Source organism: Gopherus evgoodei, chromosome 6 (genome assembly GCF_007399415.2).
Source record: "Gopherus evgoodei ecotype Sinaloan lineage chromosome 6, rGopEvg1_v1.p, whole genome shotgun sequence".
Taxonomy (NCBI): domain Eukaryota; kingdom Metazoa; phylum Chordata; order Testudines; family Testudinidae; genus Gopherus; species Gopherus evgoodei.
In genome coordinates, this window is record NC_044327.1 from 36,036,483 (window position 1) to 36,063,211 (window position 26,729).

Sequence of the window (26,729 nt, forward strand, 5' to 3'; positions counted from 1 at the left end):
AATACAAATAAAAAGACATGATTCCTCTTCAAAGAGCTTACAGACAATTCACACATGATGCAGAGAGGGGTTATCAAAAAAATAGGGACAAGTAAGGAAAAAAGGATCATGTCAACTTCAGTAATGCCATGTGCCTACTCACCAAAGGTGATGCACAGCTTGATGGAATACATTTTCATTGTGTTTTAAATAAGGTTAATTAATAAACAAAATAAGTAGATGACTTAGTTTATTGCAGATGTTTTCAAACTGTGGGCCATGCCCCACTATGGGGGTGTGAAGGAACGTTCTGGGGGGAAGGTGGGGGAAAGTGGCGACACCAGGTGGCTTGGGCCAGCCCCGTGTGGTAGGACTCGGGGAGGGAACACCACCTCACCCCCGACTCACCTCAGTGGCCCCCCCAGCCTGTGGGCCAGTGTCAACATCTGCTGCAGCCACGCCAATTTCTGCTCCTGGCAACCTCCACACCCAGTGCTGGCTCTTCCCCTAGAGACTGTCAAATGCGCTTTTCCTGACCCTGAAAATCCAAGAAGGGGAGGGGCAAATATAGTGTCTATTTTTGTCTGGGTTGGAGGACGCAGGCATAACCAAAAATTGTAATTCAGAGGGGAGAACCACTGGTTCATTGCATTGGAGAAGATATGGGTCTTCAGGACGGATGTAATAAGGAAATGGCACTCACTGTACAGGACAGCACAGGAAGGAAATTCTATGTTTTACAGTTGCAGGCAGACCTCCTGTTGTAGGATCTGTGGAAAGATACATGTGAGCTTCCTCAAAGTAATGCAGAAGAGGACGTTGTCATAATATTGCATGAAACAGGAAGTGCAGCTGATCATTAACAAAAGAATGAAAGTGATTGTACCCAACGTGTGGTCAAGTGCAGAAAGTAAACAAAATTATTTTTCTTCTTCCAGTGCTGGTCCCTGTGTGTATTCTACCTGTATGGGTGTGCACATGTGCTCCATACACCCAGCACTGGAGAATTCTTGAAAGCATGTGCCCCTGCCTTCCTCATGTTTCCAACCAGAGGTACAAGGGGGGAACTGCACTCCAGCTCCGTCTCCAGTTCTTACCACATGGTCTGAGTTGGAACCTCCAGTGTCCAGAGTTTTCTTTCAATTTCTTCAATCTGTAAAATACTACAGAAATTGTCTTAGTGCCTTTTTGTATATAGTTCTCTATATTAGTTTTTATAGCTTTTAGCAGAGTTTTTTTTAGTTAATTAGATTCCTTGCTTTGAGGAACTCCCCTTCCCCTGTACCCCATTATGGGTATTGGACTGTGCCCAGAACTCTGGGCTTCAAAAGCTGTGTCCTGCCCCCACTCCTTCTCAGTCAGCGACCACCACTGGTGCTGTTTGTACTGTCATAGAGAGGCACACGTCACAGCTGGGTGTAACATCTGCCACTCTTTCCCTCACCCTACCTGTAAGGAGAAAGGAACTTTGGCTTAGAAAACACCTCATGGGAGAAGGCCATGTCTGACCCAGGCCAAGGAACCCTGCTGTACATCTACCTGAATCGACATGGAGCATGCCTTTCACCGTTAGGTCAGACTCTGTTGCAGGGGAATCCATACCCAGAGCTCCCTCCTCCCCCAGTCAGGGTCTCGTTGGGGAGGCAGAGAATGCTTGCACAAGCCTAACAGCAGGTCTCCCCCTAAGTCTGCTTCAAAGACATCCAGCACAGCTCTGCTCGTTCAGCCCCTAAGGATTTAGTACTTCCTATGTCTGAAGGCCACAGCTGTAAATCCCATAAAGCCCAGGGGTCTACTGTTACCAGACCCCCTACCAGCGACATCTTCTCCACTGGTACCCTCCAAGTCAAAAAATCAGTATCTATCAGTTCTGACACAGTCAGGGCTTCTGCCACCAGTGGGTACCCTGCAGTCTAATACTCCAGCCACATGGAGTCTCCCAGTCCGTCCTCAGACCCTTTCAACATGACTGCTTCAAAATCTTTATGCCAACCAGGGAATTTCCATTATTTATTTATTTATTTGTATTACCATAGCACTTAGAAGACATGACAACAAAAATCCCCTACTGTCCTTTTAATATAGTTTCCAGAGGCACAAAAGGGACTTTTCCTGGGCCAAGGATCTGGACCATCTAACAAAGTCCCTTTACATCATTGTCCCTTTAAAACCCATGCAGGTGCACACTATTACATGACTTATTTAAACTCCTACTATGCCAATCGCATACCACAACTAAGGTTTTTAAAGTGGGCCACAGCAAATTGATTATGCTACTTAGAGGTTGGTTCTCCAAAAATTCCTCTCCTCATGAGCTGCTTCTATATTTGGGAACGTAGTGGATATAATGCTCTCTTTGTAGACTATTTACAGCTCATTCAGTCCTATGAATGAAGATTTCCTTTCCTGAGGCCTAACAAAAAAAACCAAAGCTACTTGTGTTTTGGACTATTGGTTTGTTGTTTGGTTTTTAGTGTTTTAAGCTGCTTGGGAGTGCTTTTGGTTTTTGTTTTGTTTTAAAAAAAATTCGTATTTCAGGAGTTGCAGTCTGTTCACTCTGGTCTCAGTATAAAAACCCAAGGGCCTGATCCAACTCTCATCAAACCCTTTGACTTATCAACTGAAATTAGTGATTTTTTTCAATGTTTTCAGGATAGCTCTGGAGCTATATGTTAAATTTGTCTTAGATTTGCTGTTAAAAATATCTTTCTGGATTTGTAGGGTTTTCTTGCATTGCAAATTTATTTTCACTTTAAGCTCTTATGACTAAAACACAAAGAGGACAATCTGATAATTGCTCTAGCTGCCTCCCAGACCTAACAGATTAATTGTTGTTTGTTTTTATTCTTGTGTTCTTCTTTAAAGCAAAAGTGGTTTGTTTCCATCATTGTTCATAACCATTTACTTACTTTATTTTTTAACAAGTGATACAAACTAAGGGTGTCAAGTGATTAAAAAAATTAATCTTGATTTAAAAAATTAATCATGATTAATTGCACGATTAGTCAAATTTATATGCGATTAATTGCACTGTTAAACAATAATAGAATACCATTTATTTAAATATATTGATTTCTGTTAAAACACAAAATAGAAAGTGTACAGTGCTCACTTTGTATGTATTTTTGATTGCAAGTATTTGCACTGTAAAAAAACAAGAGAAATAGTATTTTTCAATTCACCTAATACAAGTATTGTAGTGCAATCTCTTTATCATGAAAGTTGAATTTACAAATCTAGAAGTAAGTAGAAAAAACCCTCAGTCAAAAATAAAATCATGTAAAAATTTTGAGCCTGCAGGTCCACTCAGTCCTACTTCTTGTTCAGCCGATCGCTCAGACTAACAAGTGTCAAGGTTCCCTTGTGGACGGCTCAGGAACAGGGATGGGTGGGGAAGCTTGCCTGGCTTGGCTGCATGTGACCATCCCCACCCTCTTGGCCAGCTTCACCTGGTTGGTCAAGTCTTCCCCCAGTAGCATGGGGATGGGATAATTATCACAGACTGCAAAAGCCCACATTCCTGACCAGCCCTTGTACTGGACAGAAAATTTAACTGTAGGCAAGTTTAAAGATTTTGACATGAAGGGGTGAATTGTCACTTGGGCCTCTGGGTTAATGAATTTGGGGTTCACTAAGGATTGGTGGATAGCTGACACTTGTGCTCTGGTGTCTCTCCATGCGATAACCTTCTTTCCGCCCACTCTCAAGGTTTCCCTTCGCTCTGAGGGTATTTGAGAGGCATCTGGGCCTGGGGATCCTTGCTGTGATGGTGGTGTAATGAACTGTACTCGGTTGGGGTTCTTGGGGCAGTTGGCCTTTATATGTCCCAGTTCATTACATTTAAAACATTGCCGAGCTGACTGGTCACTGGGCAGAGGTGGGTTGCTGGAGACTGGTGAGGTACGACAATAGGGGGTCTGGGGCTTTCCTTGGGTTGTAGGTGAGGTCTTGGGTTGTCTCCGGTGATAGGGCTTATTTTCAGTTTGCCCTCTGTAATATTCGCTCCCCTTGCTAGTATTTTTTTTCTTTTCTGCCACTTCCACCCATTTGGCTCCAATCTCCCCTGCCTTGGTTACAGTTTTGGGCTTCCCATCTAGGATGTACCTTTCTATTTCCTCAGGAACACCCTCTAAGAACTGCTCCATATGCATTAGGAAGGTCAGCTCTGCCAGAGAGTTAGCATTTGCTCCTGATATCCAGGCATCTCAATTCTTTCCAATGTGGTAGGCATGTCGGGTAAATGACACATCTGGTTTCTACCTTAGCGCTCTGAACCGCTGACGGGCATGGTCAGGTGTTAGCCCCATTCTGATTCTGGCCTTGGTTTGAAAAAGTTTATAATCGTTCATGTTTTTCCTAGGCATTTCAGCTGCCACCTCTGCTAAGGGTCCACTGAGCTGTGGCCTCAGCTCTATCATGTACTGGTCTGTAGAGATTTGTACCAAGGCAGTCCCTTTCAAAATTTTCTAAGAAGGCCTCAGTATCATCACCTGCCTTGTAGGTGGGGAATTTCCTGGGATGGGGAACAGTATCTGGAGAAGGGTTTTTAGGGTTGGCTGTTCCATCCTGCTTAGCCTTTTCTAATTCCAGGGCCTGCTGGTGGGCCTCCCTTTGGATCACCATCTCTTTTTCTTTCATCTCCAGCTCTTTTTGTTTCATCTCCATAGCTCTCCTGTGGTCAGCCTCTTTGGCTTTCTCTTCCGCGTCCAGCCTACCCAGTTCCTGTTTCACTGCTTCCTTGGTACTCATTTTCCTGCTTTCTTGTGCTGGCCACTTCCTCTGCAGCTCACTGAAACTTGGGATGCACTCAGCAGGGCTGCTTGGTTAACAGAGATTTTCTAACTAGCTATACCCGAGAGGTAGAAAGAAAGAAAACAATTCAGCTTGTAAATTCCCTTTTGCTGGCTGCTTGCTCACAGCTTGAAGCCTCCTCTTAACAAAGACCCTTGTTAAAACTTAACACCTCTTCCCTCAGGCTGCTTTCCAAGCAGCTAGAAAGGAGAGAAAAAAAATCCTACTGGTAAAAATCCCAAACCGCTGATCACCATGTCAAGGTTCTTTCCCCACTCTGAACTTTAGGGTACAAATGTGGGGACCTGCATGAACACTTCTAAGCTTAATTACTAGCTTAGATCTGGTAACACTGCCACCACCCAGAAATTTCAGTGTCTGGGGCACTACCTGTCCCCCCAAAACTTTCCCCTCCCTGAGCTGCCTTGAGGGACTTCACCAATTCCCTGGGGAACACAGATCCAAACCCCTTGGATCTTAAAACAAGGAGAAATTTACCATTCCCCTCCTTTCCCCCCACCAGTCCCTGGTGAGTCCAGATCCAATCCCCTTGGATCTTAAAACAAGGAAAAATCAATCAGGTTCTTAAAAAGAAAGCTTTTAATTAAAGAAAGAAAAGGTAAAAATTATCTCTGTAAAATCAGAATGGAAAATGCTTTACAGGGTAATCAGATTCCTATAGACCAGAGGGGCCCCCCTCTAGCCTTAGGTTCAAAATTACAGCAAACAGAGGTAAAATCCTTCCAGCAAAAGAAGCATTTATAAGTTGAGAAAACAAACATAAGACTAACACGCCTTGCCTGGCTAATTACTCACAAGTCTGAAACATGAGAGACTGATTCAGAAAGATTTGGAGAGCCTAGACTGATGTCCCCTCCCTCTCAGTCCCGAGAGCAAACAACAACACAAAAAGCACAAACAAAGACTTCCCTCCACCAAGATTTGAAAGTATCTTGTCCCCTCATTGGTCCTCTGGTCAGGTGTCAGCCAGGTTTACTGAGCTTCTTAACCGTTTACAGGTAAAAAAGACATTAACCCTTAACTATCTGTTTATGACAACAAGGTTATTTACATTTGCAGGAGATAATGCTGCCTGCTTCTTGTTTACAACAGCATGTGAAAGTGAGAACAAGTGTCCTCATGGAACTGTTGCAGCCGTGTCGTAAGATATTTACATGCCAGATTCACATGCCCCTTCATGCTTCAACCACCATTCCAGGGGACATGCATCCATGCTGATTATGGGTTCTGCTCGATAACAATCCATTGCGGATCGACACATGTTCAGTTTCATTATCTGAGTCAGAAGCCACCAGCAGAAGGTTGATTTGCTTTTTGGTGGTATGGGTTCTGTAGTTTCCGCATCTAAGTGTTGCTCTTTTAAGACTTCTGAAAACATGCTCCACACCACACCCCTCTCAGATTTTGGAAAACACTTCACTTTCTTAAATCTTGGGGTGAATGCTGTAGCTATTTTTAGAAATCTCACATTGGTACCTTCTTCAGCATGTGCTGGATCATCATCTGAGACTTCTATAACATGAAATATATGGCAGAATGCGAGTAAAACAGAGCAGGAGACATACAATTCTCCCCCAAGGAGTTCAGTCACAAATTTAATTAACATGGTCTTTTTTTTAATGAGGGTCATCAGCATGGAAATATGTCCTCTGGAATGGTGGCCGAAGCATGAAGCTGCATATGAATATTTAGCATATCTAACATATAAATACCTTGCAATGCTGGCTACAAAAGTGCCATGCAAATACCTGTTCTCACTTTCTGGTGACATAAATAAAACGATGGCAGCGTTATCTCCTGTAAATGTAAACAAACTTGGTTGTCTTAGCCATTGAACAAACAAGAACTAGGACTGAGTGGACTTGTAGGTTCTAAAGTTTTACATTGTTTTGTTTTTGTGTAGTTATGTAACAAAAAAAATCTACATTTGTAAGTTGCACTTTCATAACAAAGAGATTGCACTACAGTACTTGTATGAGGCGAACTGAAAAATACTATTTCTTTTGTTTATCATTTTTACAATGCAAATATTTGTAATAAAAAACAATATATGCTTTGATTTCAGTTACAACACTGAATACAATATATATGAAAATGGAGAAAAACATCCAAAATATTTAATAAATTTCAAGTATCAGGCCATGTCTACATCTAAAATTTTGCAGCGCTGGTTGTTACAGCTGTATTAGTACAGCTGTATAGGGCCAGCGCTGCAGAGTGGCCACACTTACAGCAACCAGCGCTGCAAGTGGTGTTAGATGTGGCCACACTGCAGCGCTGTTGGGCGGCTTCAAGGGGGGTTCCGGGACGAGAGAGCAAACCGGGAAAGGAAACCAGCTTCCCCGCGGTTTGCTCTCTCGGTCCCGGAGCCACCCAGCAAACCGCAGGGAAGGAGACCTGCTTGCTCGGGGTTCCGGGACCGAGAGAGCAAACCGGGAACGCCGCGGTTTGCTCTCTCGGTCCCGGAGCCAGCCAGCAAACCGCAGGGAAGGAGACCTGCTTGCTCGGGGTTCCGGGACCGAGAGAGCAAACCGGGAACGCCGCGGTTTGCTCTCTCGGTCCCGGAGCCAGCCAGCAAACCGCAGGGAAGGAGACCTGCTTGCTCGGGGTTCCGGGACCGAGAGAGCAAACCGCGGCGAAGCTGGTTTCCTTTCCCGGTTTGCTCTCTCGGTCCCGGAACCCCGAGCAAGCAGGTCTCCTTCCCTGCGGTTTGCTGGCTGGCTCCGGGACCGAGAGAGCAAACCGCGGCGTTCCCGGTTTGCTCTCTCGGTCCCGGAACCCCGAGCAAGCAGGTCTCCTTCCCTGCGGTTTGCTGGGTGGCTCCGGGACCGAGAGAGCACACCGGGAAAGGAAACCAGCTTGATTACCAGAGGCTTCCTCCTTCCACGGAGGTCAAGAAAAGCGCTGGTAACTGTCTACATTGGATTACCAGCGCTGGATCACCAGCGCTGGATCCTCTACACCCGAGACAAAACGGGAGTACGGCCAGCGCTGCAAACAGGGAGTTGCAGCGCTGGTGGTGCCCTGCAGATGTGTACACCTTCAAAGTTGCAGCGCTGTAACTCCCTCACCAGCGCTGCAACTTTCTGATGTAGACAAGCCCTCAGAGGGGTAGCCCTGTTAGTCTGGATCTGTAAAAGCAGCAAAGAGTCCTGTGGCACCTTATAGACTAACAGACGTTTTGGAGCATGAGCTTTCGTGGGTGAATACCCACTTCGTCAGATGCATCTGACGAAGTGGGTATTCACCCACGAAAGCTCATGCTCCAAAACATCTGTTAGTCTATAAGGTGCCACAGGACTCTTTGCTGCTTTTAATAAATTTCAGTTGGTATTCCAGTGTTTAACAGTGCGATTAAAACCATGATTAATCATGATTAATTTTTTTGAGTTAATCGCATGAGTTAACTGCGATTAATCAACATCCCTAATTCAAAGGAGCTAGAACTACTCTGTTTATTCCTGAAATAGGTTTGTCTCAAAAGATAAAAGCACCTTTAACAGTAACCAGCTAAAGAAAATCTGTTCAGCATTTTCAGTATTTAGTGATATGCCTAAAAGGTAATGATGTATAAAAAGAAGAGATGAAAAATCCATGCAGCCACAGACCCAGCATAGGTTAGAACAGCTTCAGGGTTGCTTTGACTTATTCCTGCGTGCCTGTGGATCAGGGGGTCATTCTTGCAGCCATAAATAGCCACATGCACAAGGACATTCCATCCACGCCCCATTCTCCTAACCATCTACACAGGGAACATTCGTGGGTGGCCAGATCCACTTGGTTTTAAGGCCTTACACCAGCAAAACAACAGAAAGAGCCTATAGCACAATGGTGAATTGCTCTCTGTTTTGAAAGTGCATCTCTTACTCAAGAGCTATTCAGTGCCTCCAAGTTAATGAGACTAACACCAATACTGCTATTCTTATTTCATTACTATTTTATGGCCTTATGTGCCCTTTAAACCACAGCAGAGGAGAGTTCTATGTGCCAATTGCAGGCAGTCCTTACTAACAGTGAGCCTATCGCAGTACCAGATTATTTGCCAAACTAGTGGGAGGTGCTGCAGGCTCAGTTTAGATATACTCTAGTTTATCTAGAAGGTATGGGCTTCATGCAGGAATTCTTGGTGAAATTCTACAGCCTAAATTTTGCAGGCAGTCAGAGGTTCTCAAACTGGGGGTCAGGACCCCTCAGGAGGTCGCAAGGTGATTACATGGGGGGTCACGAGCTGTCAACCTCCACCCCAAACCCTGCTTTCCTCCAGCATTTATAATGGTGTTAAATATATACAAAAGTGTTTTAAATTTATAAGGGGGGGTCGCACTCAGAGGCTTACTGTGTGAAAGGGGTCATCAGTTCAAAAGTTTGAGAGCCACTGCACTAGATGATCACAATTAAGGCTAAGATTTAGTCATGAGTATTTTTAGTAAAAGTCATGGACAGGTCACGGGCAGTCCATGACTTGTACTATATACTGCTGACTGAATCTTGGGTGCTCTTGGGGTGGAGGCGCTCCAGGGACGCCATGGATGCTCTGGGGAAGGGGATGGCGGCGCACGGCCCAGAACCGCTGCTGGTGCTCACAGGGGAGGGGCAGTGGCATGCGGCCTCGGGGGAGGGGGGAAGAGGGCTGAGAGTGCTGCTGCTGCTGAGGGAGGGGGGCAGTGGCCCAAGACTGCCCCAGCTGCAGCAGCAGGTGCGGCTGGCTTGGAGACCACCCAAGCTGCTCAGGGCAGCCCTGGGGTCAGTCACAATGGCTGCTGCAGAAGTCACGGAGGTCCCAGAAAGTCACGGAATTCATGACTTCCATGACAGACTCGCAGTCTTAATCATAATGGTCCCTTCTGGCCAGGGTGGATTTATGATTTAAATCACTAGTCAGGAAGATTCGATTTAATCATGGTTTTCTACATAAAAGTGCATTCTTGTTGGTTGTTATAACCTTAATATATATTCTTCACAACTCAGAGATAGATGTAGGTTTCATATTTAGAAGGTACACACTATAAATTTAAGTGATTTATTCTGAAAACTTTTCAGATTAGTTTTACAGCTATATCAGAAAATGAATGATTGATTGGTTATTTCATTTACCAAAGGTAATTGAAGCAGATATTTATCAAGGTGAACTGTTTCCAATTCAACAGGTTAATCATTAATATTTGGAGGATTTTCTTGCCATGCTGTATTAGGAGGAGAACATCCCCAAACAGACATTTTAAATTGTTTTATTTAACTAAGATAGCAATGTTATGTATTCTGGATTTTTTTCTTCAACAACAAATATATAATATTTTAACAAAACAAGCATGAATTTTTGAATTTAATTGAACATTAACGTTTTTTAAATCAGGTTTGTTTTTGTCAAATTGTTTTTAACTAAAATAGGTTTAACTAAGAGTCAAATGTAATTTTTTAGGAAACAAAAACAACAATTAAATGGACTATGTCAGCCAGGTCAACATGAGAAACTTAAAATATTGGCTTCTGCAGCTAACTCAGTCATCTTCACCTTCATTTTCCTGTTTGTTCATAATCTGGAAAAGCAGAACAAGCTTTCCTGCTTTTTCAGGTCCCAAACGATTTCTCAATTTGGAATGAATTAGTCCAAAGGAAGAAAATATTCTTTCTACACCGGCAGAAGAAGCTACTGCTGTTAAAAGTGAGACTATCTCTTCAGCAGTCTCTGACTCCAAGTGCTTAAGTGACTTCCACCAGTTCACTGGTGTGACTTTCTTTAAAACATCATCAGTAAACATGTATTTCTTGAATGGTTCTTATTCCCAGACAGGGTCTCTTTTACGGCCTGCTGCCATTATAGATTTTCCCTTCTAGTGAGAGAATGGTATGGTAGTTCTCAAATCAATGGAAGCTACGGTCAGAAAGACCTCAAGACTTCTGGAATATGCTGCTCAAACAGTTTCACTTTTGTTTCTACTGCCTGTCCCCCCCTCTCACATTTACCTCCAGACTCTTTCTCCTTGTCCAGATCTATTCTGCCCTCAACAATCGTCTATTCATTGAACTTTTTGAAACGTTGCACTTTTAGAGAGAGGTAAGGGGTTGACTCCGTGTACACAAATTTGCAAAGGGACAATAGGGTTGAGGTCTGTTATTTCTCACCTCTATCTATTATTTATTTATTTGTTTGTTTATTTAAAAACATTTTTGCTGTTAAGAAGCAGGTTATCTCTGGAGACGCAAATCCATGGTTTGAGAACTGCAAAACTAATCATCTCTGATGGTATCTTCTAGACCGGGGTGGGCAAACCTGTGGTAGGATTTTTTTGCCAGCATCCAGTCTGTAATGGCATTTCGTTAAGATTATGGTTCTTTAGGTGGGAAGAATGGTGAACTTCCTTGCACCCTCCTCCCCTCCCCTTTTTTTTTTTAACCTATACTCTATTTCTGTTACACTTCTTCCCACCCCACTCCCCCATTTCCCTTCCTCACCTGCCCTGCTCCTTTCCTCAGTGGGATTATGGTGTCACTGTCTTGCGTTCCTGTTGTTTCTCCCTGTCTGTAGCTATCTTAACGACCTGGACCGTATAGCAGAACCTGCCTATCTGCCCACCCAACAAGATGTGCTTAGAGTTCGAGTCCCAACAACAGGGATCATTGAATATCCATTCGACTTACAAAGCGTCATTTTCAGGTAGAAAACAAGAAAAAACGCTTAATACATTTCTTTTTGTTTTTGTTGTATTTTAGTTATATAGAATATCACATACTGGTTAAAAAAAATGTGTAAACATAAAATGATTCCACACTTTAGTTATTTGTTTGATCATTTTGTTTCTTCGTTATTGTGCACAAGTTGTTACCAACTGACTATAAGGAATAAGTAAAGAGATCAAGAGAGGAAGAGAAAATGAACTTGTGTATATTTTAATTCAGTTCTTATGGTCATAGTGAAATAATTTGGAATTGATTTTTTAAAAATATGTATAGCAATGTTTAATTACAAATTATATGTATGTTAACATATATAAACCAAAGTCAGTTGTGCATCCTCTTTTCCTATTTATTAGATGAAGCTCAAAGGTAAACTTAGAGGGCTTAATTTTTAATGAGTAGTTCACATATTTGCAAGCTTACTTTTACTTCTACAAATAATTTTACACACAGTTAATTTCAAGTGCAAATGCTGTCATTTAAAAATATAAATACTTGATTGCACCTGCAGATTAAACATATAAGTAAGAGCTTTTGGGCTGATAATTAATTGTCGGTGCAAAACTTTGCCTGCAAAAGGGAGATTGAGTTGAGGCTCTTTTGGAATTCAGGATGAGAATCAACTTAAACTCTGAAAATGCGTATTTCATGTTATGTGCCAAGATTTCTTTAGCTCATGTTCATTGTTTTCAGTAGGAATACTCAATACCTTGTATGCATTTCACTACTATTCCTCTGTATCTGTGTCACCAAGTGCTAAAGCTTTTAAATGAATACAGAATAATGGGGTGTTGCAATTACAGATTCAAAATGCAAAAGGAGGACATTTATGCTATCATACCAGATTTCAGTCTGTTATATGCTTGTTCCATCATATCCTTCATGTGAATAAAGTGTAATAGGAATAGTATAATTTTTTTCTGATTGTATTTAATTATTTTTAATTGTAACATTATGTCATTTTTAAGCAGCCGATACTGAAGGAATGGATGAACCCCTATCCAAGCACATATAAAGAAAGGACTAACTTCTGTTCTTGGCAGAAATTGAAAAAACATTTTAGGCACTTTCAATAAAACATGTTTTTCAAATTTTATGTTGATTCTAAGTTTACTTATGTGTCACATGCTCACTTATCCCATCCAAAATATTAAATTGTATTTCTCACTAGATCATCTGTCCCCCAATATATATTGATTTGTTATCTTTTGAAAATTATTTGCTACTTGCAAAATATATCTTGTAATTATATGGAAAAAATACAGAAACTATTTCAGTTACAGTCGTTTTTACTTTGGCTACAGACTGCTTTACCATAGGCTGTGCATACCTGTTTTCTGCTAAATCTATGGGGCTAGGTCCTGCAAGCACTCCCCAAGTGGTGCTCAGAATTACTTCAATGAGATTTCTGCATGCAGAGCACTTGAGAGGATGAAGCTAATAATTATTAAAATCTATAAGCCATGTCACGCTTAAAAAGGAAACATGGCAACCTGCCTCCCCCACAACACACATTCTGTTGATTTTTAAATATTAATGGAATGGCTGCTAACAAAAGAAGGGATTTTTTTTTTTTTTTTTTGGTTTCCACCCAAATTGTTCATTACCTACATTGCTGAATTTGATGCTCCATAAGTGGATGTACATTGATTTTTATTAGGCTTTGTTTTCCCCTGGAATTGATGTGGATTTTGTTAACCTTGCAGAATGGTGGATGTAGGAGGCCAACGATCAGAAAGAAGAAAATGGATACATTGCTTTGAAAATGTCACATCTATCATGTTTCTAGTAGCCCTTAGTGAATATGATCAAGTACTTGTGGAGTCAGACAATGAGGTAAGTACTGACTGAAAGCCCTCTCTTGAGCATTGCAATTGATTGAACCCTGAGCTCCTGGTTTGGTGAACTATGGAGAGCTGTGTTTTTCACATGATTATTTGGGAATTATGTAGGGGAGCCTCGAAAGGAGTAGAATGAAAGAAATAATACTTAGTACTTACCAGTTCATCTCAAGGTAGCTAGCTGTTCTGTCAGGGTCTCTGAGCAGATTGGTATGTTCAGTCTCAAACGTTTTCCATGTGGCTACCAGCAGTATCATACAACTACAGCTTGCAAAAGCAACAGTAATGCAGAGATCAAAAGGCTGATCTTCAAATGCTATTGTACAAACTGATCCCATGTATGAATGAACTTTGGAGCCAAGCAGTTTTTTGCTGCAGTAGAATCTAGTTGATTACAAAGAAATTATTTATGGTAGGTATTTGTGCAGCTAGAGCTTCTGATGGAACCCTACAGGTAGGGTCTGTAAGGTTGGAGTGATTACAAGGATATTACATTTCAGACTATCTGGAATGCAAAATGCCTCGATGATGGCATTTGCTAGCTGTTTTTGAAATTGTAAATCCAGGTCCTAAAGCACTGGGAGAGGCTAACAACTTCATTTCAATATTTCTTAGCATAGCGTTTATGCTAGGTTATATTTTCTCTTGCAGCTTTTACCATGAGAAAAAGCAAAAAGTAGAAAATGGTGTAGTACAAAACTCATTGGCAGAATTAGCTTTTTGTGATTTTGACAGATAATATCAATGTTTATTTTTCAGCACTTTGTTCTTTTATTATCTATTTTAAATTTCAGAGTTGCAGGAAATTATGTGGGGGGCTGAGAAATTAATTATTTTATGACAGTAAATGTTGAGATTCAAAAAATCAAAACTTTTTAGCCATTAAAACACAAATTATTAATGTCACATGTCAAAATATTAGTGCTGTCAATTAATCGCAGTTAACTCACGCAATTAACTAAAAAAAATTGCAGTTAAAAAAATGCAATTTTAATCACATTGTTAAACAATAGAATATCATTTGAAGTTTATTACGGATTTTGGATGTTTTTCTACATTGTCATATATATATATTCATATATATTGTATTCTGTGTTGTAATTGAAATCAAAGTGTATATTATTTTTTATTACAAATATTTGCACTGTAAAAATGATAAAAAGAAGAAATAATATTTTTTAATTCTCCTCATACAAGTACACCTTTACCCCGATATAACGCAGCCCAATATAACACGAATTCGGATATAACGCGGTAAAGCAGCGCTCCGGGGCGGGGGGGAAGTGGGTGCGGAGCTGCATGCTCCGGCGGATCAAAGCAAGTTCAATATAACACGGTTTCACCTGTAACATGGTAAGATATTTTGGGTCCTGAGAACAGCATTATATTGGGGTAGAGGTGTACTGTAATGTAATGTCTTTGCTGTGAAAGTGCAACTTATGAATGTAGATTTCCTGTTGTTATATAACTCAAAAACAAAACAATGTAAAATTTTAGAGCCTACAAGTCCACTCAGTCCTACTTCTTCAGCCAATGACAAACAAGTTTGTTTACATTTAAAGGAGATAATGCTGCCCTCTTCTTATTTACAGTGTCACCAGAAAGTGAGAACAGGCATTTGCATGGCACTTTTGTAGCCAGAATTGCAAGGCATTTATGTGCTAGATACGCTAAATATTCATATGCCCCTTCATGCTTTGGCCACCATTCCAGATGATATGCTTCCATGCTGATGATGCTCATTAAAAAAAAATGTGTTAATTAAATTTGTGATTGAACTCCTTGGGGGAGAAGTGTATGTCCCCTGCTCTGTTTTACCTGCATTCTGCCATATACTTCATGTTACAGCAATTTCAGATGATTAGCCAGCACATGTTGTTCATTTTAAGAAAACTTTCACTGCAGATTTGACAAAACGCAAAGAAGGTACCAATGTGAGATTTCTAAAGATAGCTACAGCACTGGACCCAAGGTTTAAGAATCTGAAGTGCCTTCCAAAATCTGACAGGGATGGGGAGTGGAGCATGCTTTCAGAAGTCATAAAAGAGCAACACTTCAATTGTGAAACTACAGAATATGAGCCACCAAAAAAGCAAATCAGCCTTCTGCTGGTGACATCTGACTCAGATAATGAAAATGAACATGTATCGGTCCACACTTCTTTGGATTGTTACCAAGCAGAACCGGTCATTAGCATATTCGCATGTCCTATTAAATGGTGGTTGAAGCATGAAGGGACATGAATCTGGCATGTAAATATCTTGCGATGCCGGCTGCAACAGGGCCATGAGAACGCCTATTCTCACTTTCAGGTGACATTGTAAACAAGAAGCGGGCAGTATTATTATCTGCAAATGTAAACAAACTTGTTCATCTGAGCGACTGGCTGAACAGGAAGTAGGACCAAGTGCTTTAAAATTGGGAAGTAAGACTTGCAGGTTCTAAAATTTTACATTGTTTTATTTCTGAATGCAGGTTTTTTTGTACGTGATTCTACATTTGTAAGTTCAACTTTGATGATAAAGAGTTTGCACTGCAGTACTTGTATTAGGTGAATTGAAAATACTATATTTTTTTTTACAGTGCAAATACTTGTAATCAAAAATAAATACAAAGTAATCACTGTACACTTTGTATTCTGCGTTGTAATTGAAATTAAAATATTTGAAAATGTAAAAATAAATGCAAAAATATTTTTAAATGCATGGTATTCTATTATTGTTTAACAGCGCAATTAATTGTGATTAATTTTTTTAAGCTCATGACAGCCCTACAAAATATACAAACTAAATATCCTTAAATCAAGCAGCATTTTTCTTACTTTATCTTTCTGTAAATATCAATTATTATCAATAGAAAAATGTTTTTGTTGGTTTGCATTTGTATGGTGAAATCAGTGTTTACCAACATTTCCCATGAAAATCGAATCCTTCGAAGCCTAATTATAAAGGATGGATGCAGCAGGCAAAACACACCAATAGTTAATTTAACAGTTACCACATATATTAGCTGAACTTTGTGTCAATTTTTCAGGGTAATAAGATAATTTAACAGTTGGAAATATTTCCTTTTTTTTAAAAACGGGAACTGTTTCAGTTACCCTTGAAAACCTAACAGGGTGTTCCAGATCTGTCCTAGTTGTCTTTTTCATTTAGTCACTTTAAATGAATCAACAAAATATTTACATGACTGCATAGATGTAAGTTACATCACTTCAGAGAATGATAGAGATAGCAAAATAAGTCTGGTATCCTCACAGGCTCCCGTTATGCTTGTACTTGACTCTTTTCCAGTGTTAGTTCTTAATAAAGTCCACTTTCAAGAGTTGAGCAAGAGTCTGTAGATTCGCCCCCCCCTTTTTTTTTTTAAAGAAAAAGCTCCTGTTACATCAGCCAGCTAAAAGTACATCCCTAATAAAACAGGTCTTTCAATTGCATCGCTTTGGTATGCACTCAGACATTTAATTCACACATATTGAATACTGTGTTGTCATTCCACTTCAAAAAAGATATATTAGAATTGGAAAAAGTTCAGAAAAGGGCAACAAAAATCATTAGAAATCTGGAACAGGTTCCATATGAGGAGAGATTAATAAAACAGGGATTTTTCAGCTTGGAAAAGAGACGACTAAAGGGGGGATGTGATAGAGGTCTATAAAATCATAACTGGTGTGGAGAAAGTAAATAAGGAAGTGTTGTTATTTACTCCTTCTCATAACACAAGAACTAGGGATCACCAAATGTATTTAATAGGCAGCAGGTTTAAAACAAACAAAACAAAGTATTTCTTCACACAACATACAGTCAACTAGTGGAACTCTTTGCCAGAAGATGCAGTGAAGGTCAAGACTATAACAGGGTTCAAAAAAGAACTAGATAAATTCATGGAGGATAGGTCCAGCAATAGCTATTAGCCAGGATGGGCAAGGATGATGTCCCTAGCCTCTGTTTGACAGAAGCTGGGAATGGGTGACAGGGAATGGGTCACTTGATGATCACCTGTTCTGTTGATTCCCTCTGAAGCACCTGGCTTTGGCCACTGTCGAAAGACAGGATACTGGGCTAGATGGACCTTTGGTCTGACCCAGTATGACTGTTCTTATTTTCACAAAATGTTCATATCAGTGAAGGACTGGAATAGACTGACGTACTACAGTAGGTAGATCTTTTCATTCTGTTTATGATCAAAGTTTGTATTCCTTTATCTAGGCTTCACGTCAGCATGTTTTTATTTTATTTCACAAAACAAGTGCATTATAGTAATTATTTTTTATCGGTGTAATGCTCTAAATTAGACTGCTGTACCAGCAATATTTTGCTTTCACCAAAGCCCAAATATGGGACAAAGAGCCAAAATTAAGGGCACAATAAAAACAATAAGAAAGCTTAAAGCATTAAATTCACCATATTTCAGGTGACACACACAGCACCCTATATACTTCTCAAAACCATTGTAAGCCCTTAACATGTGGCATAAATGGTGCTTATTACATATGTGGTCTCTGAGCCCAAAATATGTTGGGTTCATTTCTTCATTATAGTGGACATTTTTTTAAAACCTCACTTTCATGGTCCTGCATCTGTGATATAAATAATTTATTGTACTATCATTCAGATAATACCAGGTTTAATGTGGGATGTTGATACATAAGTTCTAAACTAAGGACTATCCTTCACAGTGAGGGCTAGTTCATAATGAATGAAAGCTCCTGTCTTCAGAGAACAAAGCATAATTGAAGTTAGTTTGGGCAGCAGAGGGAGGCTGGATGCAAAGTCTGTTATGTGAATTGTAGTGAGGGTCATATGTAAAGTGTATTTCTGACCTAGTTTATATGCAGTAATATATGATATTGCATTTACAGTTAATTATTAAGAAAAAAAAATCTTAAAATGAGTTGACACATTTTCATATTAGCCTGCCTTATGTCAGCTTGGTCTGATAACTAAGGATATTGAACCGTTCAGATAAAACAAGAGTCAACCAAAACTTGGCCCTTTACTCAAACCAAGCCTAAAATGGTTTTGACTCATGAAAACATTTGTTTACCTTTTGGTTTCTCTTTCTTCTCTGCATTGTCCTCTTGCAGCCATGAACTAGACACTGAAGTATCAAGAGGGAGCTATTCTCAAAGCATTTTCATGACACAGTTGAAACCAAAAAGCACTGGAAATCACATAGGGAAAAGCAAATTATGACAGATATACATCCGGATTGCAAGGATACTTTTCATATTAAACATCTAAAACTTTGAATGGCTGTCCAAACTTCCTAACTTTTTGAGATTTGCTCCTCACCACTATATGTTTATTCTTTTAAAAGCAAATGGAAAGTTGAAACTGTTTAATACAAACTGATAATAAAGGTTGATTGACCTCGCATAGCAAGAGACTAACATGCAGAACCAGCTTTAAGTTGGCATTCCCTGAAAAGGACTTCCTCTCCGGGAATAACTGTAGAAAAAAGTGGATGGCTTCCTCAGTTGAAGAGGGATCTGTTTTGTTCACAGGGTTGTTGTAATCGCAGAGGAAGTACACAAAGGGAAGTACTCTCAAGAGAATGAAAACCTAGGCTCAGAGGACCAAGGGCATTCTATCTAGACCTGTTGTTCCTGAAGATTTCTCCTCTGCATCCTATCCGTATCAGACAGGATTACATCATTGCTGTAGTACCAGGGACAGACCAAGAAAGAGACCGCTTTCCTATTTCAGTGGGCAGAGAAAAGGCTTCAGAAATCTCTGTACTCCCTTCATTTTTTGGGTTGCCGTAGTCTCCAAGCAAACTGGACTCCTATTATGAATTTAGAGTATAGACCCTCAGAAGGTGTATATTAGCATAGCGCTATTGACCTCGGTGACACTGTGCTGATTTACACCAGCTGAAGATACCTCACTTTAGGTATCTAAGTTTGAAAATTTTGTCCTGTGTTTTAAAAGGCAATTACATGCCTGAGGCCTCTAATTAAATCATTTCCCCTGTGGAACCTTCAGCCTGATCCACAGAACCCTCTGTCAAGGTTACCTTTGAGTCACTGCGCTATAATCCTCTGCATTAACTAAGACAGAGTTTGTTATGGATACCACTTCAGTCCATAGAATAGAGGTGGCTTGTTGCTTTAGTCAGCATCCCTCCCTAGCTATTCCACATAGGGAAGGTGGGCCTGTATGCTCACCCTAATTTTCTCTCAAAGCCTTCTGTGGAGATCTTCTTCCTCAGCTCATGCCTCAAACCGCTGGCTAGGTAGGAAGTCCTATGGAATTCTTGAGATGTCCAAAGGGCTATCAAAATTTACCTTTCCCAGAGAGAGGGGTTTAGAAAATATAGGTCACTATTCTTCCTTCTTGAGAGGTTTTGGAAGGAAGAAGCATCCTCTAGAGATGTCCTCTCCTGATGGATCTGGTGTTGCATCAAACTCTTGTATTAGATAGATCAGGTAGCTCTCTTAATCTGCATGCCTTCACAGTTAGAGCCTTCATTATTTCTGCAGCTGACTGAAGGATAGCTTCCGCAGTGGAATTGTGGAATTCCACAGTGGAGCCCTGTCAATAACCTAATCCCAGATTTGGACCTTAGCGTCCAAAATATGGGGGTTAGCATGAAAACCTCCAAGCTTAGTTACCAGCTTGGACCTGGTACTGCTGCCACCACCCAAAAAATTAGAGTGTTTTGGGGCACTCTGGTCCCCCCAAAAACCTTCCCTGGGGACCCCAAGACCCAAATCCCTTGAGTCTCACAACAAAGGGAAATAATCCTTTTCCCTTCCCCCGCCCCAGGTGCTCCTGGAAAGATACACAGAAGCAACCTCCGTGAATCTAAGCAGAGGGAGTCCACCCTCTCTAATTCCAGTCCTGGAACAAAAAGCACTTCCCTCTTCACCCAGAGGGAATGCAAAGTCAGGCTAGTAAATCTAACACACACAGATTTCCCTCTGACTTCTTCCTCCCACCAATTCCCTGGTGAGTACAGACTCAATTTCCCTGAAGTTCCTCACTAAAGAAAAACTCCAACAGGTCTTAAAAGAAAGCTTTATATAAAAAAGAAAGAAAAATACATACAAATGGTCTCTCTGTATTAAGGTGACAAATACAGGGTCAATTGCTTAAAAGAAATATGAATAAACAGCCTTATTCAAAAAGAATACAATTCAAAGCACTCCAGCAACTATAGACATGTAAATACAAAAGAACATAAAAGTCCCCTATCTGATCTTTGGTACTTACAACTTGGAAACAGAAGATTAGAAAAGCAGGAAATAGAAAAATCCTTCTCTAGCTGAGAGAGATTCAGGCAGAAGACAAAGAACTCAGACACAAACTTCCCTCCACCCAGAGTTGAAAAAATCCGGTTTCCTGATTGGTCCTCTGGTCAGGTGCTTCAGGTTACTTTTTTTTCAGGTGAAAGAGACATTAACCCTTAGCTATCTGTTTATGACACGCCCCCCAATTTGCAGACAGTGGGAAAGCTCACTGGTGGCGATTTCCTTCTAGAACTTTAAAATAAACAGATTACTACAACACATGCACCTTTACATATACCACTAAGTATATAACTAACAGACTTATACATTTTAAGAACACTTTTTAACTACTAGATTCTGGGAAACTCTCACAGGAGAGTGCATCAGCTACTTTGTTAGAAGCTCCTGAGATGTGCTGAATTTCAAAATCAAAATCTTGGAGAGCTAAACTCCAACGAAGAAGTTTCTTGTTGTTGCCCTTGGCAGAATGAAGCCACTTTAGTGCAGCATGGTCAGTTTGTAGCTGGAACCGCCGTCCCCACACATACGGGCGTAGCTTTTCCAGGGCGTACACAATGGCATAGCATTCCTTTTCACTGACTGACCAGTGACTTTCCTTCTCAGACAGTTTCTTGCTGAAAAACACGACAGGATGGAAGTTGTGATCTGTTGCTTCCTGCATGAGCACTGCTCCTATACCACGCTCAGATGCATCCGTGGTTACTAGGAATGGCTTGTCAAAGTCCGGGGCCCTGAGTACAGGGTCAGAATGAGTGTCGCCTTAAGCTGGGTAAAGGCCTTTTGACACTCATCAGTCCACTTAACTGCATTTGGCTGGGTCTTTTTGGTCAGGTCGGTCAGTGGGGCAGCGATTTGGCTGTAGTGTGGTACAAATCGCCTGTAGAACCCAGCCAAGCCTAAGAAGGATTGGACCTGTTTCTTTGACCTTGGGACAGGCCACTTTTGGATAGCATCCATCTTGGCCTGCAGGGGGTTTATGGTTCCTCGACCCACCTGGTGCCCCAGGTAAGTCACTCTGTTTTGGCCTATTTGACACTTTTTGGCCTTAACAGTTAGTCCGGCCTGCCTGATGCGCTCAAAGACCTTTCCCAGGTGTAGTAGGTGTTCGGGCCAGGAGTCTGAAAAAATGGCCACATCATCGAGGTAGGCAACTGCAAATTCTCCCAGTCCTGCTAGTAGACCATCTACCAGCCTCTGGAAGGTGGCGGGTGCATTTCGAAGGCCGAAAAGAAGGACATTAAATTCATACACCCCCGCATGGGTGAGGAATGCTGACCTCTCCTTGGCAGGTTCATCTATCGGTACTTGCCAGTACCCCTTGGTTAAGTCTATTGTAGAGATGAACTGGGCATGTCCCAACTTCTCCAATAGCTCATCGGTGCGTGGCATTGGATAGTTGTCTGGACGAGTTACCGCATTTAGCTTACGGTAGTCCACGCAAAAGCGTATTTCCCCATCTGTTTTGGGTACCAGAACCACTGGAGATGCCCATGCACTGGTAGATGAGCGGATTATACCCATCTGTAGCATGTTCTGGATCTCCCGTTCTATAGCAGCTTGGGCATGAGGAGACACCCGGTAGGGTGGGGTTCTAATGGGGTGAGCATTACCTGTGTCAATGGAGTGGTATGCCCATTCAGTCCGTCCTGGGGTGGCTGAGAACAATGGGGCGAAGCTAGTGCACAGCTCCTTGATTTGTCGCCGCTGCAGACGTTCCAGGGTGGTTGAGAGGTTCACCTCTTCCACGCCACCATCTTTTTTCCCGTCGTAGTAGACACCGTCAGGCCACTCAGCATCATCTCCCTGGACTGTAAACTGACAAACCTGTAAGTCTCTGGAATAGAAAGGCTTGAGAGAATTAACATGGTACACTCTGGGCTTTAGGGAGGAATTGGGAAATGCAATGAGGTAGTTCACAGTTCCCAGGCGCTCTTGGACCGTGAATGGCCCTTCCCATGATGCTTCCATCTTATGGGCCTGTTCGCCTTCAAGACCATAACCTGGTCTCCTTCCTTGAAGGAACGTTCTCTGGTATGTTTGTCATACCAGGCCTTTTGCTCTTCCTGAGCATTCTTTAGGTTTTCTCTAGCAAGGGCTAAAGAGTGTCGGAGGGTGCTTTGTAGGTTGCTTACAAAGTCCAGAATGTTAGTTCCTGGAGAAGGCGTAAACCCCTCCCATTGCTGCTTCACCAACTGTAATGGCCCCTTAACCTCGTGACCATACACAAGTTCAAACGGTGAAAACCCTAAACTGGGATGTGGTACAGCCCTGTAGGCAAACAGCAACTGCTGCAACACTAGGTCCCAATTATTGGAGTATTTGTTGACGAATTTATGTATCATGGCCCCCAAAGTTCCATTAAACCTTTCCACCAGGCCATTGGTTTGATGATGGTACGGGGTGGCAACCAAGTGATTCACCCCATGAGTTTCTCACAGTTTTTCCATGGTCCCTGCCAGAAAATTAGATCCTGAATCTGTAAGGATGTCGGAGGGCCAACCTACCCTGGCAAAGATGTCTGTTAGGGCCAGGCACACAGTGTTAGCCCTGGTGTTGCCTAGAGCTACTGCTTCCGGCCATCGGGTAGCAAAGTCCACTAAAGTCAGTACGTACTGCTTTCCTCTGGGCATCTTTTTTGGGAAAGGGCCCAGAATATCCACAGCTACTCACTGAAATGGGACCTCAATTATGGGGAGTGGCTGGAGAGGGGCCTTGACCTGGTCTTGGGGTTTTCCCACTCTTTGGCATACCTCACAAGACCGGACATACTTGGCAACGTCCTTGCCCATCCCCTCCCAGTGGAAGGACTTCCCCAACCGGTCCTTGGTTCTGTTCACCCCAGCATGGCCACTGGGATGATCATGGGCTAAGCTTAAGAGCTTCCCCCGGTACTTAGTTGGAACCACCAACTGTTTTTGCGGCTGCCATTCTTCCCGGTGTCCACCAGAAAGAATCTCCTTGTATAAAAGTCCTTGGTCTATAACAAACCGGGATCGATTAGAAGAGCGGAGAGGCGGTGGGGTGCTCCGTGCTGCCGCCCACGCTTTCTGAAGGCTGTCATCTGCTTCCTGCTCAGTCTGGAACTGTTCCCTTGAGGCTGGGGTTACCAGTTCTTCCTCAGACTGTGGACTTGGGCTTGGTCCCTCTGGAAGCGATGTAGGTGATGGGGTTGTTTCCGTTGCTGGTGAACCGCTCTCCGCTGGTGCACCTGAGGGTATTTCAGGCTCGGGCTGAGCCTTTTGGGTATGGCTGTCTGTTGCTTCTGCCAGTTTTGGCTCGCTGGCGCCCTCTGGCGTTGAGTTTGAAGATGTGGTTGCACTTGCTGGTGCTGGTTGCTGTTCCAGTTCCGGGCCTGGGACTGGAGGTGCTGTGGCTGTTTCAGTGGTTGGCATGGAATCCGGGTCCACTATCTCTGTCTGGGTCTCTGGTAACACAGACGGGGCGTCTGTGGACGGCTCAGGAACAGGAATGGGTCTGGAAGCTTGCCTGGTTTGGCTACGTGTAACCATTCCCACTCGCTTGGCCCACTTCACCTGGTTGGCCAAGTCTTCCCCCAGTAGCATGGGGATAGGATAATTGTCATAGACTGCAAAAGTCCACCTTCCTGACCAGCCTTTGTACTGGACAGGCAGTTCAGCTGTAGGCAAGTCTACAGCTTGTGACATGAAGGGGTAAATTGTCACTTTGGCCTTTGGGTTGATGAATTTGGGGTCTACGAAAGATTGGTGGATAGCTGACACTTGTGCCCCCGTGTCTCTCCATGCAGTAACCTTCTTTCCACCCACTCTCAATTTTTCCCTCCGCTCTAAGGGTATTTGAGAGGCATCTGGGCCTGGGAATCTTTTAGGTGATGGTGGTGTAATGAATTGCACTCGGATGGCGTTCTTTGGACAGTTGGCCTTGATATGTCCCAGTTCATTACACTTAAAGCATCTTCCATCTGATGGGTCACTGGGCCGAGGTGAGTTACTGGAGACTGGTGAGGTGGAAGAATAGGGCGTCTGTGGCTTTACTTGGGTTGTATGTGGGGTCTTTGGCTGTCCTCGGTTGTGGGGTTTATGGTCGGGGTGCCCCCTGGGGTATTCGTTCCCCTTGACCATAGCTTTCTTGCTTTCTGCCACTTCCATCCATCTGGCTCCAATCTCCCCCGCCTCAGCGAGATTTTTGGGTTTTCCATCTTGTATGTAACGTGTTATGTCCTCAGGAACACCATCCAAGAACTGCTCCATTTGTATGAGGAGGTGCAGTTCTTCCAAGGTTTTAACATTGTGTCCTGATATCCAAGCCTCATAATTTTTCCCAACGTAGTAGGCGTGTTTGGGAAATGACACATCTGGTTTCCACTTTTGGGTTCTGAAATGCCGATGGGCATGATCCGGGGTGATCCCCATTCTGTATCTGGCCTTGGTTTGGAAAAGTTTATAGTCGTTCATGTGCTGCTTAGGCATTTCAGCTGCCACCTCTGCTAAAGGTCCACTGAGCTGTGGCCTCAATTCTACCATGTACTGGTCTTCAGGGATGCTGTACCCAAGACAGGCTCTTTCAAAATTTTCCAAGAAGGCCTCTGTGTCATCACCTGCCTTGTAGGTGGGAAATTTTCTGTGATGTGGAACCATAATTGGCGAAGGATTGTTAGGATTGGCTGGCGCATGCAGCCCAGCTTGCGCTAAGTCCAGTTCATGTTTTCTCTGTTTTTCCTTCTCTTCATTTTCTGTTTGTTGTTTTTCCATTTCTCAGCGGTGGGCCACCTCTTCTTCTTCTTGTTTCCTTCTGTGGGCCACCTCTTCTTCTTCTAGTTTTCTGTGGTGGGCTGCATTTTTGGCTTCTTGTTCTCTTTTATGGGCTGCCTGTTTGATCTGTTCTTCTCTTTCTTTCATTTCCATTTCTTTTTGTTTTATTTCTAGTTCCTGTTTGTTTTTTTCCATCTCTCGCCTGTGCTCGGCGTCTTTGATTTGTGCTTCGGCCTCCATTTTTGTCTTGTTAGGCATGGTTCCTGTTTTCTTGTGTTGGGGTGCCCTCCGGTGTGTGTTGTCTGAACTGCAGGCTCTGTTGCCTCCTGGGGTCTGCCTAGCAACAGTGCCTTTTTCCCTTTCTTCCTTTAGCTAATTTTTTCAATGTAAGGTAAACCAGAAAAACCACTTTATTTGCATGTATATAGTGCTGGTATATGACTCCTAATGGGAGTGCTATTGTCCGACAAAAGACCTGTTTGTCACAGCTTAATGGTTTCTTGCTTAATATGCAAGCCACAACTGCCAGAGAGAGCAGAAAAAAAATTCTCTCTGGTTCCCTTTTAAAACCAAACTGTTTCTCCCTGCTAAAAAGCCCCTAGCAGAGAAAAGAAAAATATAATATTCCTACTGGCTTCTGGATTCTATCTTTCCCACAAACGCTGCCACCATGTCAATAACCTAATCCCAGATTTGGACCTTAGCGTCCAAAATATGGGGGTTAGCATGAAAACCTCCAAGCTTAGTTACCAGCTTGGACCTGGTACTGCTGCCACCACCCAAAAAATTAGAGTGTTTTGGGGCACTCTGGTCCCCCCAAAAACCTTCCCTGGCGACCCCAAGACCCAAATCTCTTGAGTCTCACAACAAAGGGAAATAATCCTTTTCCCTTCCCCCGCCCCAGGTGCTCCTGGAGAGATACACAGAAGCAACCTCCGTGAATCTATGCAGAGGGAGTCCACCCTCTCTAATTCCAGTCCTGGAACAAAAAGCACTTCCCTCTTCACCCAGAGGGAATGCAAAGTCAGGCTAGTAAATCTAACACACACAGATTTCCCTCTGACTTCTTCCTCCCACCAATTCCCTGGTGAGTACAGACTCAATTTCCCTGAAGTTCCTCACTAAAGAAAAATTCCAACAGGTCTTAAAAGAAAGCTTTATATAAAAAAGAAAGAAAAATACATACAAATGGTCTCTCTGTATTAAGGTGACAAATACAGGGTCAATTGCTTAAAAGAAATATGTATAAACAGCCTTATTCAAAAAGAATACAATTCAAAGCACTCCAGCAACTATAGACATGTAAATACAAAAGAACATAAAAGTCCCCTATCTGATCTTTGGTACTTACAACTTGGAAACAGAAGATTAGAAAAGCAGGAAATAGAAAAATCCTTCTCTAGCTGAGAGAGATTCAGGCAGAAGACAAAGAACTCA

General features: G+C 42.3%; 1 protein-coding gene across 3 annotated transcripts in view; it reads left to right on the forward strand.

Annotated features, from left to right (window-relative positions):
• The window catches only part of LOC115653372 (guanine nucleotide-binding protein G(q) subunit alpha), a 230,541-nt gene that overhangs the window by 160,173 nt on the left and 43,639 nt on the right, over positions 1-26,729 (forward strand). For all 3 annotated transcript variants that reach the window (XM_030566592.1, XM_030566593.1, XM_030566594.1), the window contains exons 4-5: positions 11,318-11,446; positions 13,173-13,302. In XM_030566592.1, coding sequence (XP_030422452.1) covers positions 11,318-11,446; positions 13,173-13,302 — 259 coding nt within the window. The remainder of the gene's footprint in view (positions 1-11,317; positions 11,447-13,172; positions 13,303-26,729) is intronic.